Here is a 17992-nt window from a genome sequence, read left to right as displayed (position 1 = left end):
GTGCACAGTATTCTTTTCTGGCTTGAACTATGGGAAGCTTCATGGAGTTTGCCACTGACTTAGGGAAGGGTATGAATGGAATGAGGCAAGATTCTCTTTAAGTGATCCTCCGGCAGGTCAGAAAGGTGAAGATAGCATGATGGTTGCTCCTGGCCTCCATTTACCTTCTTCTTTGCTCTAGAAAAAACTTAAGCTTGGAAGTTCTTGATCTCAAGAAGTTACAGGTTTGGATTGGTACCATCGTAGAAAACAGTAAGAAATGACGAAGGCTAGAGTTCTGTGCTGCACCTGACCCAGTAGAAGGCAAATTAATCAGCAGCATTCTGGTACTTGAGGCTCCCATCAGTTTCTCCTCACAACTGACAGTTGGTGGAAGGGAGATTGGCAGTGACTCTAGAACAGCATGGAAGGGGTCAGGACCCTTATTCCAGGGAGACAGAGGGAGCCAGACCATGTGAATTGCCAGAAACAAACTCATTTTGAATTCTTATGGAGCTGTCTCCTCTTACCTAAACTCTTCTCTTAATTTTTCTTTTTCTAATTAGGAAAATAGTACATGTCAATTATAGAAAAACAAGTAATTTAAAGAAGAAGATATCTATAATCCAGAGATAATCTTTGATAGCATTTCTTTTTTTTTTTCTGTGTCTGCTCCTTAATACATGTATGTAAATATCTAAATATACTTGTGTTGTAAATGGCAAAATGTTGGTGTCAAGAATATATTTTACCTTTTGAGCATTTGGTATTACTGATCTCTTTTTGGTCTCAAATTAAGATTGCAAGTTTGATTATATAAAGGAGGAAGAAGTCTTTCCTTATGTCCTTCTAGGTTCTTGACCAAGGCCCCGTAACAAAAGATAGATAAGCAAGAGAAAAACAGAAGTGTATTAATGTGTATCTCATATATATTAGTAGGAGCCTTCACAAGAAAAATGAAGACTCAGAGAAATGTCAGAACTCAAATGCTTTTATACCAGGTTGAATAGAGAGAGACAGTAGAGGAAAAGTAACTAAAATATATGGGGAGGCTAAAGGAGGATAAGAGATATGTTAACAAGGTTTGCTTGTATCAGAATTCTCTTGGCCTCAACTCTGTGTCTCTAGTGATAGAATGTTTTTTTCCAGTTGATATAGGAAGGACATCTTTCACTTGGGAGTTTTATCTCTTGCTTTCAGGAAGAAAAGGGGAGGTTAGCATGCCCTTCTTACACCTGCTGTTTTTCAAGTGCCCTTAGCTCAGAATAACCCTTATGTCAAAGCAGCATATTTTGGGGTGGCATATTCTGGTTTCCTTCAATTATAGTCAAGTTTTTGGGTGGGGGATTTTATTTTGGCCACACTAAGCCTTACCTGGGAGATTGGCTTTCCATTTCAGTCAAAGTCTAGGTTTCAGGTCCTGCTTTTGGTTGCTATACTTTAGGGTCCTCAAGAGCAGGTACTCCTGTTGTGTGTGTATCTCTGTGTGTGTGTGTGTGTGTGTGTGTGTGTGTGTGTGTAGCTAATTCTCTCATGGAGGAGGAAAATGGATGGATTCTGAAATTAGGTACTAGCATGAACTGTTTCAGGTTACACTACTGAAGGCATTTGTACCCATGGTGTTATGTCCTGTAGATTGGGGCTTGATGCCAGCTGTTAGGGCTTCTGGGTTTTGATGACAGCAAGCTTTGGAAAGTTGTAATAATTTCATTTAGATCCTTGAGGAATGGGGATCTGTCTTCAATATTTGACTTTCTCATTTGAGTAAGAGCATTGTGTTTATTTGCCATGTTGAGCTTTTCGGTAGGGGATTATCACAGAGACGTATTTTGGCCTCCTTGTGGTTCTTGGTGTCAGTCATGAAAGCATCAGTCTCCCAGCTGTTCATGAATGAGTGATGGGGAAGAAAATGGAGTGAGGTGTATTCACCATCCTGCATCATCTCGTCACAGCCTCAAGTTGTCCCCTATCACTCACCCCCACCATGTCCATCCAGGCAAATGGCGCTATCATTTCATTCTCTTCTTTACCACACATTTTCTAGGTACCAGTTCAGTGATAGACTCTCATTGAAATACAGCTAGTAACATGTCCTGGCAGACTTTGTAGAAGACAGAAGAGCTGGAGGGCTCTGTGAGGACTTGTGTCTAGTAAAAGTTCTGTGTTGTGCCACTAGACACAAAAGACGGAGCAGGTTAAGGGCCTTGGGGCCATTGCCCTTAGACTTGGAGTCCCAGAAGAAGTTCATTAAGTAGCAAAACTAGAGAGCATGTCTTTTTGTCTGAAATGGGTCCAAAACAGTGTTTCTTCTTGAGAAAGATGTCTCAAGTGTCTGATTTCCATTTTGGTTATGTTAATTTTGTAATTTTTCTTTTGGATTTTCACTTGGGAGAAGTGGGCTGATTAATTTTAAAAACATGCCATTCCTTTCCTTGACCTACAGAACCAGATCCTGTAACCTTATTTTGTTCCAGAATTTTGCCTACATTGGTCTGTTCACTTTTGTTTAGGTGAATTGTCAGTGAATTTAAGTTGTGTAACTTTTTGTGTGTCTGAGTAAAAATAATAATAATAATAATAATAATAATAATAATCTGATTGATTTAGCTGGTGTGGTACTGAATAATACTCTCAATAATACATCAATAATTACCTGAATAATAATCCAGGTGTAATTGGGGTTTGCCTGGTATAAGGTAATTGGTTCTCATTTCTCGACTAGTTCACAAAAAGTCACAGAATGGAGGGTTTGGTAAGAGTTTACTGAAACAAAAAATAGGTTAAACTGGTCTTTAAAAATGGATATTTTCATTCTAAGTGTATATTCATTTTACATTTTGGTGGTGAAATCTGACAGATATTTGTATACCTCATTTTATCAGCCCTCTCTCCACTGGCAAAGGTAGAGTGAATAATGAATTACCTGTCCTTTTTTGTTCCAACTACTAATGGGTAGATCTAATTCTGGAAAGAGTTATGCTGGGAAAAAAGATGATTACTCAGAATATTTCCCAATCCTCTGGGTTCCTCCCAGTTAACTTATCAGAAGTCTGCCTGTCTCTCTTCATATCATTACCGCCATCAGTGGAAGGAAAGAGAATTTGGGTAACAGTTTAAAAAACATTTTAAGGAGTCAATTTAAAAAAACACACTCATAATATGTACTCCTCTGTGCTCAGATGATGAAGTGGGCAGAGTTTGCTCTATGACTTATTTATAAATCCATAGCTGCTTTTGAAAATTACCACTATTCAGATGTTTCCCCCTCCTCCATCCTCTAAGCAGCCAAGGAAGGCAACAGAAAACTCCTTGCCTAGTCCTATTCTAGTCAAAGACAAAGACCTTTTCTGTGAGAGTTGGCTCCCCTGGTTGGAGTCCAAAATGCTAATTGGCATCAGCTGCATTAAATCGCTGAGTGGAGCCTAGCAGCTGCCTCATCATTGGCGAAAACCAGGAGGGAGCCTTCCCTTTCTCACCAGAACGTCCTCTCTCCCCTCTCTAGTTACCTTTAGTTTAGTTTAATTTTCATCTGTATATGATTGTGCCCATTTAAAGAGGAGAATGAAGGGCAAGGTCGTTTGGACTTGGCCTAGACAGATGGGATGTATAAACTTAGGTCATGTCATTTTGTCCGTTCCACTTTCTTTCATATATGGGGTGGTGGTGGTGGTGGTGGTGGTGGTGGTGGTGGTGGTGAAATTTCAGTTCTAGCCTGCCCTGTTTTCTACTGTATTTTCTTAGGCTAAATGGGTGTGTGCTAGTGGTGGGGAGGGTACATATTTAAGTGTTTGAGACCACCAAACTTGTTTTTAACTAATGACCAAAAGGAAATTTGAATTCAGAGTTTGGTTCATTATGACTCCAAAGACAACATGTATTATATACATTAGTCATAATTAGGATTCCAGTTGTAGTTGGCTCAGAGCCATCAGCAGATTCTGCATTTCTGATGTTTTTTTCTCCAAGGTGGGCACTCTTAACTAGTATGTGACAATTAGTGGTGCTAAATATCCGTTTATTTTATAAGATGTGTAATAGTTATTTTTAAATCATAGAAGCAAGAGAAGGAATGTTGAAAGTATGTATAAACTATTTCCTAAAAAACGAATTTGAGAGGACAGTATGTTCCTCTTGATATTTTTGGTAGTTCAATTTCATACACTTTCAGGATTTGACTACTTACCTCAGAAATACTCTGGCAAGTGGCATTAATCTGATTACTGTTATTTCCAGATGATGCTTGGATGTTTCAGTCGTTATTAGAAAAACAGTTGCCAAACTTGATTGTATTTAAGTTCTTATATCGTATTTCATTGTTTTTAATATGTAGCCCAATTTCAAAAGTGTTACAATGTATGTCTTATGGTTGATGGTGAATCATAGTTTCATTACATAAAGTACTTCAGTTTCTCTATCTAGTGGCATCTTGGATTTAAGGAAATAGATTGTGCTGTGATAATCTGCCAAAAGTGTATCTACCATTATGCATAAAGTGTCTTTAACACCAGTGGATAGCACTGAATTTAAGCCTGTGACAATTTTTAAATGTATGAAATGCACAAGAATTTCAAGTCCATGGGCTCTGAAAACATTAAGTGCCTCTGGAAGCTCTTAATTCTTGTTATAAAGACTGGTGAACAAGTCAGATCCTAGAAGACGTTGGTTTGTGTCGCTAAAGGAAAAAAATACCAAAACTAAACGAAATACTTTATGATCCTTAATTATTGCTCAGAAAGCTCCTCATGGGAGAATTGTAGGTAACATTTGTTTTCTGTCAAGAAATGAAACGTACTGGCAGAGCATCATATGGAATAATGACCCCTGGAATAATTTTGCCAATATGGGGAGTGGAGGGAAGTAGTTAGGGATGAATCAATAAAGCAGAGTCGTGCAACCCAGTAAGATGCACATACTGCATGGCATGATGGGATACAAATACAAAATTAAGATCAATATTTTTATTTTCCCCTATTTTAGTTCAACACTGTTCTTTTTGCTTGCTTTTCTGTAGTCTTTATACCCCAGATCTTTGCACGTTGACTGATTTTGGATAAAAGGGAAAAAAATCAAAACTTCAGTTGACTTTCTAGTCATCTAGTCGTAGTCCAGTGGAAGGGAAGTGGGATGTTTAACTTTTCAGGAACTAACATGTTTAACCATAGGCCTTATTCCAGGAGTGACACCACGTGCCTTTCTACCAGAGCATGTTTATGGCCATAGTCAGGCGCTGCTTTTTGTTAGGAACCTATGGATCTTGAGAAGTCCCATCAAGGTTGTCCTGGGCTGCTCCCAGATACTGTGGGGAGTGAGTTGTCAGTTGTGGTGACTCAGGAGGAAACAGGCTCCATGTGCTGTGTGCCAGCAAGTTGTGGTCATTACATACTATGCCTGTGATGTGAAATGTGTGGAAAGAGCACAAGGTAAAGCTTTTGGTGAATCGGGCTTTCTAGTCATGTTTGGGGCGTGTTTCCTTGTGCCTTACATTAAGAAAAATTGTCACCCTTTTATGTTTTAGTATAAAGTTCCTTTGAAGAAAGGTCCCAAATAGAAGTGTGTTCTTCTGTCATACTAGCCAGGCTAAACACTGCCTCCCACCCCAAGGCTAAACACTGCTTTTGTTTAGGATTAAGATAGTTATCCTAGTTATTCAGTATCTCAGTTTTTATTGCTACTTTACACATGGCCATGTTTAAATCAGATTGAAACGATATGCGTGTGGTGTATTTTCATATATACAGGGTTTGAATGAAAATTAGTGCACACAGACTGTTATATAGACTGTATTTGGCCCTGTGACTTTGCTTCGTATTTGCAGCCACCATCTGCCAAAGTCACATGACAACCATGCCTATTAATATGCTATAATATTCTAATACTTATGTCTGGGGACCAAGCTGGAGGCTACCATCTTAAGAATCACTGTTGTAAGCTGATTCCATGTTTTGTTACATGTGGTTTCTAAAGCGGCAGTGTACAGCTGAAAGTTGTGTTTTAAGAAGACCTTTTCTTTTTTCATTTGGTCTCATCACTAATATCTAATTAATGATGTTGTAGCTTTTATCTTAACAGTATTTTCAAACCAAACTAATTTTAGGTCTGTGAGGCCTTATGAGTGGATTTTGGAGATGCGAGGCTGCAAGACTAGATTTCTTCAGCCTGTGTGCGTCCTCGTGGATGCACTAGCTTTCACATGCCCGGTCTTTCTCTATTTCTCTTACACGTGCACACACAGGCACCTTGACTGCTGAGAAACCCTGAATCTTCCTGGAGAAGGAAGAACATCAGTTATACGTGGGATGAGTGTGCCAATGTGGAGTAGTGAGGACATTGTAGGGAACTAGTCATTATTTTCTTTTGAAAATATATGTAGTAAAGGGAATTCTAGAGATCTGATTATCACATTTTTCTTTAAGATCTTTATCTTCCCTTAAGATAAAGGGCTTTTTTAGCCAAGGCTGGTTTTCTCTCTTCCTTCATCTTCTCTCCTCTTCATCACTTTAACTCTGCTTTTCCCTGGTTCTCATGCTATCCATAAATCTTACTTATTAAGTCTACAGGTCATGTGGCAGGCCCTCACTGTGTCATGTGTGTGTAACAAGGGACAGAATGCCCATGCTGTTGCAAGTTCTGCCCCAGGGGTGTATGAGAGAGAAAGGTGGGGACTGGCAGCCTTCCCCATTCACAAGGGCAACTTATTTTTATTTTCCAAACTTGTATCACCATCTGTTCTTTCATCCCCCTTCTGATCTTCTCACACAAACTCTGTATTTCTTCTTCTGCTCATCTTACTTTAGTAAAGCAGGAGGCTGGGGAATGAGCCAAGTCTAAAACAACCTGCTGTCACCAAGTGATGTTGTATTGCTGCGGGTCTGCCAGACTCAGCTCAGTCTCTTTTCGGGTTAGAGGATCTCATTAAGCATGCCATCCATCCAGGGCCTGCGGTGCTGGTTTGTGTTCAGTAATCTGCTTGTGGCCGCACCAGAAGGTACTGTTCTTGTGCAAGGTTGTCACATGTGAACCTTCTCTGCCGTAGCAATGCCAGATGATTTCTGTTCACAAACGTTTTCTAGAAAAGAAAATTTCTTTGTAATTAGTCGAAATAGTATCAGTCAGTTCTCTTTTTTCCTCCCATTTTTACAAATGAGCAAATTGAGGTTCAGAGGTAATTGTTCATGGAAAAGCTGCTCCATCTACTTCTTACATACCTCTGTAAAGTTCATACTTATGTATTTCTTGCATAGCTTGTAACAGCATTTCAAAGGATGAGTCCTGTAAAAGTCCCCAATTCTTGTCGAGGATAAAGTGAACGTATCTTCCTCCCTTGGTAGAGGGACTGGGAACTTGTGTTATTGTCCATGGGTGGGGAAGTTAAAATCATGCATGACCTTCAGAAGCCACACATTATATTTTTTATTTTTTCCTAAGGATGAAGAGGAAGAAATCAAACTGGAGATAAATATGCTGAAGAAATATTCTCATCATAGAAATATTGCAACATATTACGGTGCTTTCATTAAAAAGAGCCCTCCAGGACATGATGACCAACTCTGGGTAGGCAAATGTTTCCCAAGCATTTTGTGGGGTTTCCTCTTTGGTGGTACTCAAAGGACCTTAAGGACCTTCCAAAGGGAGGAGGGAGAAGAACAAAGACAAAGAGGGTAGTGTCTGTTATCTTCTTTGGCCCTCTTAGTTAAAGGTATACTGAATGTTTATTTTTGTGTTGATTTCACATTGCATGGGAAAGAGTTAAGTTTATGTTTCAGGAGTAAAATGGCATGTTTTAAAAGGAATGTAACTAAATAGCAAGGAAATTAAGAGCTTGAAAAATCAGTACAATAAAAACTTTATTTATGGAAATTAATTAATATGGAAGTGCAACTAAATACATCTTCTTTACCACCTGGAAGTAAGGGACAAACATATCAGTATTAATATTAATAATAACAGTTAATTGAAAACAGTAAATTCCAGGGAAATTTCTAGAATTAATATACGTTCAATCTTATCTCTTATTCAACCACATCTATACTAAAGATGATGACACTGAGATGCTGTGAGATCTGTGTTATCACATTAGTTATGCCAAAGGTACTGGCCTTATAAAGCAGGAAGATAAATACTTTTTCTAATTTTTTAAAGCCATTATAGAAAATTTGCAATATTTTGCCTTAATTTTAACCTTTATTTTCATTGCCCAAATCCAATCAAAGTTAAAATTTTAGAATAGCACAATTCAGTTCATTTTCTTGATATTTAAAAAACATACTTGTGTTAATATTGTGTAAACATTTAGGTATTGTAAATAATGTATTTTTAAAATTATGTACTGCTTAAAATAGCATTTCTCTTAATATAAAATAGTTTGAGAATCATAATTTGTGAAAGGGGAAATCTTTGACTCTGGCAAATGAGAAAAGATATTAGAGTATCTCTATCAGGTTTCCGATAATTGGGTACTGATTAAGGACAAGATGGTCCTCCCATGCCCATGTACTTGGGAGAGAGGAGGAATACTTCAGAATCTCTGCACCGGGGCGTGTGCTGTAAAATATCAGAAACTCTTAATCTCCTTTACCAAACATACATAGTGAATAAATTGGTTGGTGAAATGAGCTCTCAGTACTTTGGATGCTTCCAAAATGATCATGTACCCAGATCTTCAGGAAAGGCAGAAGGAGTTAGGCTGTGCTTTCCTGACTAATGTCCAGTGTGTACTGATCATGGTGATGCTCTCACTGGTTGCTGGGATGTGCTAGTCACCGTGTATCTTTTCTGCCCTGTAGCTTGTTATGGAGTTCTGTGGGGCTGGGTCCATTACAGACCTTGTGAAGAACACCAAAGGGAACACACTCAAGGAAGATTGGATAGCTTACATCTCCAGAGAAATCCTGAGGGTAAGGAGAAGGGTGTGTCTGTGGTGCCCCATGCATGGTCTTGTGTCTCCATTTTCATTTTTCCTAGCCCGAAATATTTCTTTGCGTTAGTTATATCTGTATAGATCGTTCTTTTCATAACAGCCAAGGGCTCTGTGTAACTAGCTGGCTTTGCTTGTTTAAGCTACATCATGGTTTTGATCGTGACAAGTATCTAAAGAAAGTGGACTTAAACGTAAACAGTTTTTCTGCATTTCTCTGAATTCACCCTCCAGATGTTAAAAAGAAAATCAAAGTGAAGAGAAATAGTCCCTAACTGTTGTTTTTATAGGAATCCTTTGTCTAAGCTTATGAATCAATATTAATGATGTCAAATGCTGGCTTTCAAAATCATCTTGTGGACTTTGGCATTAACTGTTAGATTCTGTTGCAGTGTTTACAAGGAAAAGTTCTAATGTTTAATGTTATTTATAGCCAATTGGAAAGCCGGTTTATAATGTTAAAGTTTCCAAACTACTGTTCTAGCAGATTCTAAATGATTGCTTTCAGTAGTAGAGCTACGCTGACCCTACAGGCAAAGGGTCTGTATGTTTTGCATTTGAAAAGTGCATGTGAGTTACCAGTGGGCCTCTTTCCTTCGCCAGCTGTCCCAGTTTTTCTCTCTACTTTACCCCTTAATTACACATTTAAATTACTTGGTTGGATTTCATTTACCCAGCATATTTAAAAAATAAAGACTGTGGAGTTAAGCTGGAATCTAATTCTTACTCTTCTCTCACTAATAAAAAAAACTTTTTTTTTGTTGTTGTTGTTGTTGTTTTTACTTACAGGCAAATTTACCCTGCTTTTATATTTAAATCTCATAGAAGACTGCAGGTTTAAAAAAGTGCCATCTTGAATTCACAGAGATGAGTTTTAATTCCTTTTTATTTAGATATTTTTATGAAGCCCTTGAAAAATAAGCGGTTCCCTTAAGAAAATGAGTTGTAGGGGGTGAGGTGGGAGAATCCTCTTTTTGTAATCACCCTCAGATTTCATTATTAAAACATGGGGGTCCTATCTTTTATGGTTATTAGAAGAGGCAGAGTGTAAAAGTGGAAAACTAAGTATCCTGCCCAGCACCACTGTGAAGGAGTTCAGCAAGTGGGCAGATGTATTTATTATGTTAACAAGTAAAACTCTTGCCATGGTCGGCAGGAGAGAACAGTGGTTAGAGTGAGTCAGACATGGGTTTGAGTCCTGCCTTTGCTACTTAACCTGTTGCATACCCCTGGCAAAGTTACTCTCCTTTCAGGACTTACTTTCTTCTGTAAAATTTAGATACCAGTCCTATGAAGGAAAGTACCATTGTAATGAGAATTAAATGGGTTGGTATATATGAATCATTTAATGTAACATGTGGGTACATAACTGATTGTCAGTAAATATTAGTTGTCATTATTTTCTGTTATAAACATATACCTACACCTACCTTTTCTAGATATAATTCCAGTGTGGGATTTCTCAAGCGGAGAACTAGATTGTAGTATAAATGTCCTAGGCATCAAATGTATTTCAGCCATCAAAGACAATTTACATGTTTTTATATATACAGGCAAGCATTGTTTACCTATCATGTAATAATAGGTATATTTAGCTATTTTACTTCCATTGATCTCAGGCATCATTTCAAAGATGCTCAGGTTGTTCGAGGCCCCTGACCTGAATACAGTAGCTTAATGGACATCATTCTGAGATACATCAAATGTTTTCCACCTTGGTGGCACCTGAAACAAGTGTTTCCTTCACTTACATTTCATCTAGAATGGGATTTTTTCCTATGATAAAAGTCTAAGTGAACTAAAAACGAACAAGCCTCTGGAAGAGTCAGTATGTCACAAGCTAGTATGTGTTTTTCAGAAGAGTTGCTGAGACTCCACTTTGGTAAAGAGAAAGCGATATGGTAAGAAGGAGGTGAGCTGTCGTGGGAATGGAAAGAGCCAGCCCAAGTGGATAACGTGGGTTCTCAAAGACATTGCTGGGTTAGCTCATTTCCACAGTGGCAAAACTTGTCCTCATTCTTTGGTAGGTGTTAGGTTCACATGCTCTTATTATGTTAAGATCCTCAAAAGGTTGAGAGTCATGAGCTTGTAGGCCTCAGACCTAAGTAGGAAAGCTCTCTTGGGCTCACCCACTGAAACTTTTGAGACCAAAGGTTTACCAACAAAGCCAGTGCGTTCATCCCAGCCCACTTCCACGTTTACAGTCTACCCAGCCGTTGATGCATTTTAGTAGAAACCAATATTCATAGTGAATATGGGTACTTATAATAAGTGTTAAATAACCAGTACTGAAGCACAGCCTTAGACTGTTCCTTTGCTTGATGCCCATGAATGAGATAGAGTTACAGGAAAGATGTTTTCTAGCTTTGAAACATTGGTGCATTTGCTCTAGGATGGTATTTAGTGTGCATTTCTATCTGGACTGTCTCTGCTAAGGAGGCATAATTGTGGCTTAATTTTGGCATGGGAATAGTTGAACATGCAAGAGTAGTTGAACATGCATTTTCTCTTCACACAGGGAAAGATGTACTTGTTTAGAATAATTATAACTCAAGTTCACATTGCCTACAAGGTATTAACACACCTTGAGTGGTTTCACCTAGAGACACAGCAATCCTTCAGCAATAGGACCAGGAAGTAGATGTTTCTTAATGTTTCTCTCTCATAAGAAACAAGAGTGCATGGAGGCCACATTGTTTGAGAAGATGTGGGTACTTAAGTTTGTTGCTAAGATAATCCTGTGAAAGTATAAGGGGGTTTGGGAAAGTTAGAGAATATATAATGAACTGAGGTAGTAGAAGTAGGAATTATGAAAGAATTAGGGAAGCTACTTTTTTTGGTTTCCTCTTTGCTTTCGGAGTTATGCCATGCTTAAAGGAGAGACTTTCTTCCTAACTATAGCACTAACATACCATATATTTTTAGTGCTTTTTCCCCTAGTCAGTGCTTTGTGGTATAACACTGCACATCCTGTGTGGTGGAAAAATAAACAGAGCCATCAAGTAAGCTCTATTCTGCTTTATAAGCAGACGAGTAAATTATTGTTTAGAAACCCCCCTGTGTTAGAAAAATTAGTGTTCTAGAGCAGCTGTTATATTTAATGCATATCCTACACAGTAACGATAACAATAAAACCTCAGACAAAAAAATGAAACAGGAAAATTAAGTAAACCCTTGCTTCCGATCTAGCCTTTTTGAATTGAGACATTTCAGAATAAATAGCTTGTTTGTATCTTAAGGAGGCAGGCTATAGATTTGGCTTCTCTAGCTAAAGACAGAACAAATATAGGAGTTGTGAGAATGACCCATTTTTGTCATTTGGATGCAAAATGTGTTTTTGTTCTTCTACCACTTCTCATAAGAGACATGCTCTTGGGCTTCGTTCCCGATACAGGGTCATCAGAAAGTGCTGTATGCCCAGTAGGGTTTATTTCCTTGGGAAAGAATGATAATTTATTTGAACATAAAGCTCTTTCGATGGCAGAATTGTTTTACATTTGGGGTGAGGTGGGATTGATCAGCAGTTAGCAATTTGTCACTGTGCGGTGGGAAAACCAGGCAGTGTTCAAGAGCCAGACTTGAAACCCCACTCTGGCTCTTTGTTTTTCCCCTGGGATGGGTCTAGTTCAAATATACCCACGGGGTCACCCACTGAAAGATGGACGTGTAGCGTGGGAAAGGAACCACCCTGTACACAAATAGCACAAATTACAGCAGAGACACTGCAGATGGTAATCTAGAGTGTGTCTTCAAGGAGCAGCTAGAAACTGGTCATGGTGCTTAGACAGGGGACCTAACCCATTGGAACTAAGGGGGGGGGTACTTCTTTCTGTTTGTGTGGTGCTCTTGGTGATGTCTTCCTGGAAATGCACTAAGATCGAATTGTAGTATGTTCTAAATATGGTTCAAAAATCTTGTGGCCTGCATGTGTGCTTTGTCATAAGAAGTGCATTCCAGGCTCTTTATTTGCAGCAACAACTAAAATTCAGATCTGTCTCTCTTCTTCAGGGGCTGGCACATCTTCACATCCATCACGTGATTCACAGGGACATCAAGGGCCAGAATGTATTGCTGACCGAGAATGCAGAGGTGAAACTTGGTATGTGACACATGTGCCACATGATCTAATACTTGCTCCTGGTGCAAACCAGCAGCACTCCCTACCTCATTGGCATTTAGCTAAAAGCTCTATTACCCACATTTTCTCTTTCTGTTCTTTTTAAGAAGTGGGAACTGGGCTTATTGCTTTGTCTGTCTCCAGCCTTCCTCCCCACCACGCTCCTCCCCCCCTGCTCTTCTCTCCATATAGTAGACAGACTAATGTTTAAATCAGATCACGGCACTTTCTTCCTTAAAGACTGTTAGTGGCTTGCTATTTCACCTGGAATAAAGTCTGCATTTCTTACCTTGGCCCCTGCTACTTTCCAGCCCCATTTTGTGACCATCCTCACTTCTCTCCTTGTCCAGTTCACTCATTTTTTGACTTCCTTGGGATGCCTCGTGGGGTCTTCGCACATACTGTTCCCAATTTGGAACAGTTTTGAAGTTGCAATTTTTTCCTCATCTTCAGAGGAAAGACACTCTGATCTATTCCCTGACCTTCTGATCTACTGCTTATTTCCTCACTAATCCTGATCACAATTTATAATTATACAGCTATTTGTTTACTTATGTTTCTGACTTTTTTACTAGAATGTAAATTCTGGAAGTGTAGCAACTAGGATGTTTTATTTACGAGAGCATTCTTAGCTTGCACCTAGCACAGTGCCTTAAAAGTAGTAGGTGCTCAGTAAATTTATGCATGGATGGATGGAGTTCAGAGTATCTTACTGGAGGTGATTTTATAATGGTTCTGTATTTCCTGTTTCCTTTACCCGGATTTGAACTTTTTTCAATCCCAGTTTTATATAATGGTTCTGTCAAATTTTTAAAACATTAACAAGACATTTTCTTCCACTAAGGCATCACACACACAAAAAATTGTTTATGCTTATAAGAATCTCGTACGTCTTTCAAAGACCTTAGGCACAGTAGGTACACCTTAAAAACAGAATGTTCGTTATTTCCTTCTTGCATAGTACCTCCATTTGGTCATCTGTGGAGGATAGGAAATCCCCTCAAAGCTAAGATAGGAGGCACTTGAATTGTTCTCATTCCCAGTGACTCAGTAAGCCGTCTGTGTTCCCTGTGCTGGCCCCCTGGTGCTGGGACTGTGATAGTCCTTCCATAATCACTTGGTGATCACTTGTGACTACTGTCTGAGTTGCTGCAAATGACACTTACTGCCTGGCCCGTGTGTGTCTGTGTCAGGTCATGTGAGCCCACCTCCTGGCCAGGTGGTTTCCTGAGCATGTTCTGCCTACAGAAACTGAATCTATAACCCAACCCCTGTGAGTGATCTCAGCCCTCCATACTCCCTTCTGCAAGAGCTCGTCCACCATCATACAGTCCTCCTGGGGTAAAGGCAGTGTGCATAGTGATGTTGGCAAATATTCCATTAGAGACCCTGGTCTTCCTGCCAGCTCTGCCTCCCATCCTTGAACTTTCCTCTAGACCACCATCATCGTTCAGCTGAGTGGGATGTAGGGGTCACTCTGAAAAATCAGAAGTCCTGGGTACCTTGAGGAGTGTTTCTTAGTATATTTGTGATTTAGCTTGATTCTCTTTATTGAATTCATTTCTGTGTACTTTCCAGAAAACCTTTGTGGGTTTCTTCTCTGTTCTGTGGTTAAGCGCTGCTTAAGAAGCTGAGTCACGTGGGTGTTAATCAGTTCTCCTGAACTTGGAGCTTTCTCTGACTTGATCTTGTTTGTGGCAAGTATGTTTCCTGCAAGCACTGAACATCCTAATTCATCCCGAAGTCCCTCTAGTGGTCACTGTGGTAGAAGCTCAGGGAAGTAGCTGTGGGCAGGCCTCCCAGGTTTTTGTCATTTTGGCAGCTTTGCTCTGGAGACGGTTCTCCTTATCGATGCTGGTGACCTTAAGGAGTTTGCATGTCCATGATATTACTCTTTGAGTTTACACTGAAGACACCTCCTCCTCACATTTCTTCGTCTTGTGGTTTACTTGTTTGTTAATTATGTTCTACTCCTTCCTTTCTCTTCCTCCCACAGTCGATTTTGGTGTGAGTGCTCAGCTCGACCGGACGGTTGGGAGGAGAAACACCTTCATAGGCACCCCCTACTGGATGGCTCCTGAGGTTATCGCTTGTGATGAGAACCCAGATGCCACCTACGATTACAGAGTAAGAGGCGCCTGCTTTCTTGGCCTTCACCCGGTCCCTAGTGTTCCTGAAGGATGGGGGCTCTACTTTAGATTGCACACCCTTTATCCCTTCCTGCTGTTTCAGTAAGGAAGACTTGGGAACCTTGTTGCAGGTACAGATTTTCCGAGACAGTTTTGAGGTGCTGTCTTGTTGTTTGTTCCCTGTCACCTTTGTTCTCCTTACTAAGTAATATACTGCTTTCACGGCCGGGTGAGTCACTGTCTTATGCATAAAAATTTTGTCATGAGTAAATTAAATACTCTGCCTTGTTTGCTGTCCTTTTAAACTTGAAGAATTTATTATAATCAGATATTTATTATACTTTTAAAAATATTGTTGGAATATACAGCAGTAGCTTCATCTATGTGAAATTTTAGAATATTGTTGAAGAGCTCTACAGCTTGATTTGGTACACAAATATATTTAAATTATTAGAGTGACCTCTAGGGCCTTGTATCAATAATGCACGTTTTTGATCCCAATGTAAAACCCATATTTGATCATCAGATTCGGGTTGAATATGTTTGCAGAAATTATTTTTTTTTAAATTGTTTTGCCATGATTAGTCAGAGTGTTTATGTACATGTTAATGTTTTTCAAACTTGAGTTCATATCTTTACACTCTCCAGTGTATTTTAGTATTTATTAAAAATACCCAAGTAATGAAATTCATTTTAAGTATATGGTATGGTGGAATTTTTATTTTTTCATATGCTAGAGTATTTTAAAATAGATTATATAGACTGTATGACTTTTCACTCTTGAATACGTTGTTTTGTTATCTCCAAAATTTGAAAACATCTTCCAGCATACCCAAAATATTAACATGCTTAAGTAAATGAAGAATAATTTCTTGGGGTACCTGGGTGGCTCAGTTGGTTAAGCATCTGACTTCGGCTCACATCATGATCTCAAGGGTCCTGGGATTGAGCCCTGCATCGGGCTCCCTGCTCAGCGGAGTCTGCTTGTCCCTCTCCCTCTGCCCCTTCTCCTACTCGTGCTCTGTCTCTCTCTCAAATAAATAATCTTTAAAAAATAATAATTCTTAATATGGAGTCTGTAATTAGACCCAGCTGGTTTGTATCTGACTTATCTAAATGAATGTTTAATATAGGACAAGACATTGTATTTGGCGGTTTGGCCACAGAGTATCTTTTAATCAAGGCTTAACCAACCCCCCTCCCCTTTTTTTCATGACACTGACTTGTAGAAGAGGCAGTATTCCACCATCCAGATTTGTCTTACCATTTTCGAATTTTAACTTTACCATCTTTGTAAGGCATTTACCTTGTTTCTTGTAAACTGGAGAAATTCAATTAGTATCAAGAAAAACCTAAAGCAAGATTGCCTCAGGAGATGGGTATGGTTTGTGTTGCATCACACCAAATGGCGTGGAACATCTGCATGTCCCACCACTGATGCTGCTGAGATTAGTCACTGGGTTAAGTTGGGTGAAACCCCTCCTTTGCATCCTATAGTAGAGAAAACCTCATAAAAACAAGGGAGAAATTTGTGGGCCTATCCTTCTTATAATCAAACATGTGTTTGAATTGTGTAACATAATTATAGGTTATTTAGAAAATGCTTAAACTGAACAACTTTAAGTAATTCTTTCATTAGAATAGCATATAAACAAGAGAATGCTAATGATAATAACTACCCATTGTCTGCGTTTGAAAATCTTGTTTGGATTTTAAGAAATTGGCTGATAAAATTTCATTCATTCATCAGCCAATGTTTATTGAGTGCCTACCACATGCCAGTCACAGTTCTGGGAATACTAAGGTGAATAAAACAGACAAAAGTGCCTGTCCTCATGAGAACTTGTATTTGAGTGGGGAGTAAAGTTAAAATTCAAATTATAAAATTAATATTTCAGGGGACTCAGAAGGAAGAGATTCCATGCAAAGATGGCAGCTTATGCTCACCCCTTAGTAAAGTTTGAGGGGAGAGTGGAGAGGCTCATCAGCAGTGTGATTCAAATTAGGGAACTATGGTAGATTTTATTAATTCAACTGTTGGACCTTTTATAAAAGAGTGCTTTCTAACCTTTAAACTTAAATTTTTTTTTTAATTTCAAGTATAATTAATGTACAGTGTTGTATTAATTTCAGGTTAGCCTTTAAGATTTTAACCTCTTAATTAAATTTGAGATAGTAACATAAAACATAAAATTAAACATAAATCTGGGCCAGGAGTCTGTTATTGAACATAAAGAAACATACTGAGCAGCAGAGTGTGCGGTGGCGGGTAGAGAGAAGCTTTTCTATGGGCCACCTCTAGTTCAGTCGTAGATGCGAGTGGTTCTAGTTAGCAAACCAATTTTACCTGTATTTTTTCATTCATTTATTTGGAAGGTATTCTTATATATGTGTTTGCTTTTAATTTTGTGGCAAACTTCTTTTCAGTTTATATAGAAAAATGCCTTTATATCATTTGTGTGAATAACCATCCATGGTAAGTTAGTGGTTTCATATGTAATCTGGTACCTGTAACATACTGTTTTATTTTTGCAGAGTGACCTTTGGTCTTGTGGCATTACAGCCATTGAGATGGCAGAAGGTGCTCCCCGTAAGTAATGTTCTTTCTTTTTAAGCTCAGTGACTTAAACCTAGTCTCAATGCTTCAAACAGAACAGCTTCATGGGTAAAGCCATTCCTAGTGGGACATTCAGATGAAGGAAGCATAAATACAGTGAAGCTGTAGATATAAAAGGATTTTTGGCATCCACCAAGTCTGTAGGTTACATTTTATCTTTTATTTAAGTTGGGTTCAGATGTGTGACCTGAAAATATGCTGACATCAGATAATAGGCAGTAATTTTCATTTTACAA

General features: G+C 38.8%; 1 protein-coding gene across 50 annotated transcripts in view; it reads left to right on the top strand.

Moving 5' to 3' along the window:
• MAP4K4 (mitogen-activated protein kinase kinase kinase kinase 4) overlaps positions 1–17992 on the top strand; it is a 188889-nt gene that overhangs the window by 104168 nt on the left and 66729 nt on the right. For all 50 annotated transcript variants that reach the window (XM_057309046.1, XM_057309051.1, XM_057309044.1 and 47 more), the window contains exons 4-8: positions 7405–7530; positions 8763–8873; positions 12902–12992; positions 15007–15137; positions 17675–17729. In XM_057309046.1, the coding sequence (XP_057165029.1) occupies positions 7405–7530; positions 8763–8873; positions 12902–12992; positions 15007–15137; positions 17675–17729 (514 nt within the window). The remainder of the gene's footprint in view (positions 1–7404; positions 7531–8762; positions 8874–12901; positions 12993–15006; positions 15138–17674; positions 17730–17992) is intronic.

The sequence above is a fragment of the Ursus arctos genome, unplaced genomic scaffold (genome assembly GCF_023065955.2).
Source record: "Ursus arctos isolate Adak ecotype North America unplaced genomic scaffold, UrsArc2.0 scaffold_8, whole genome shotgun sequence".
NCBI classification, from domain to species: Eukaryota; Metazoa; Chordata; class Mammalia; order Carnivora; family Ursidae; genus Ursus; species Ursus arctos.
This window is presented reverse-complemented; position numbering and strand designations above follow the sequence as displayed.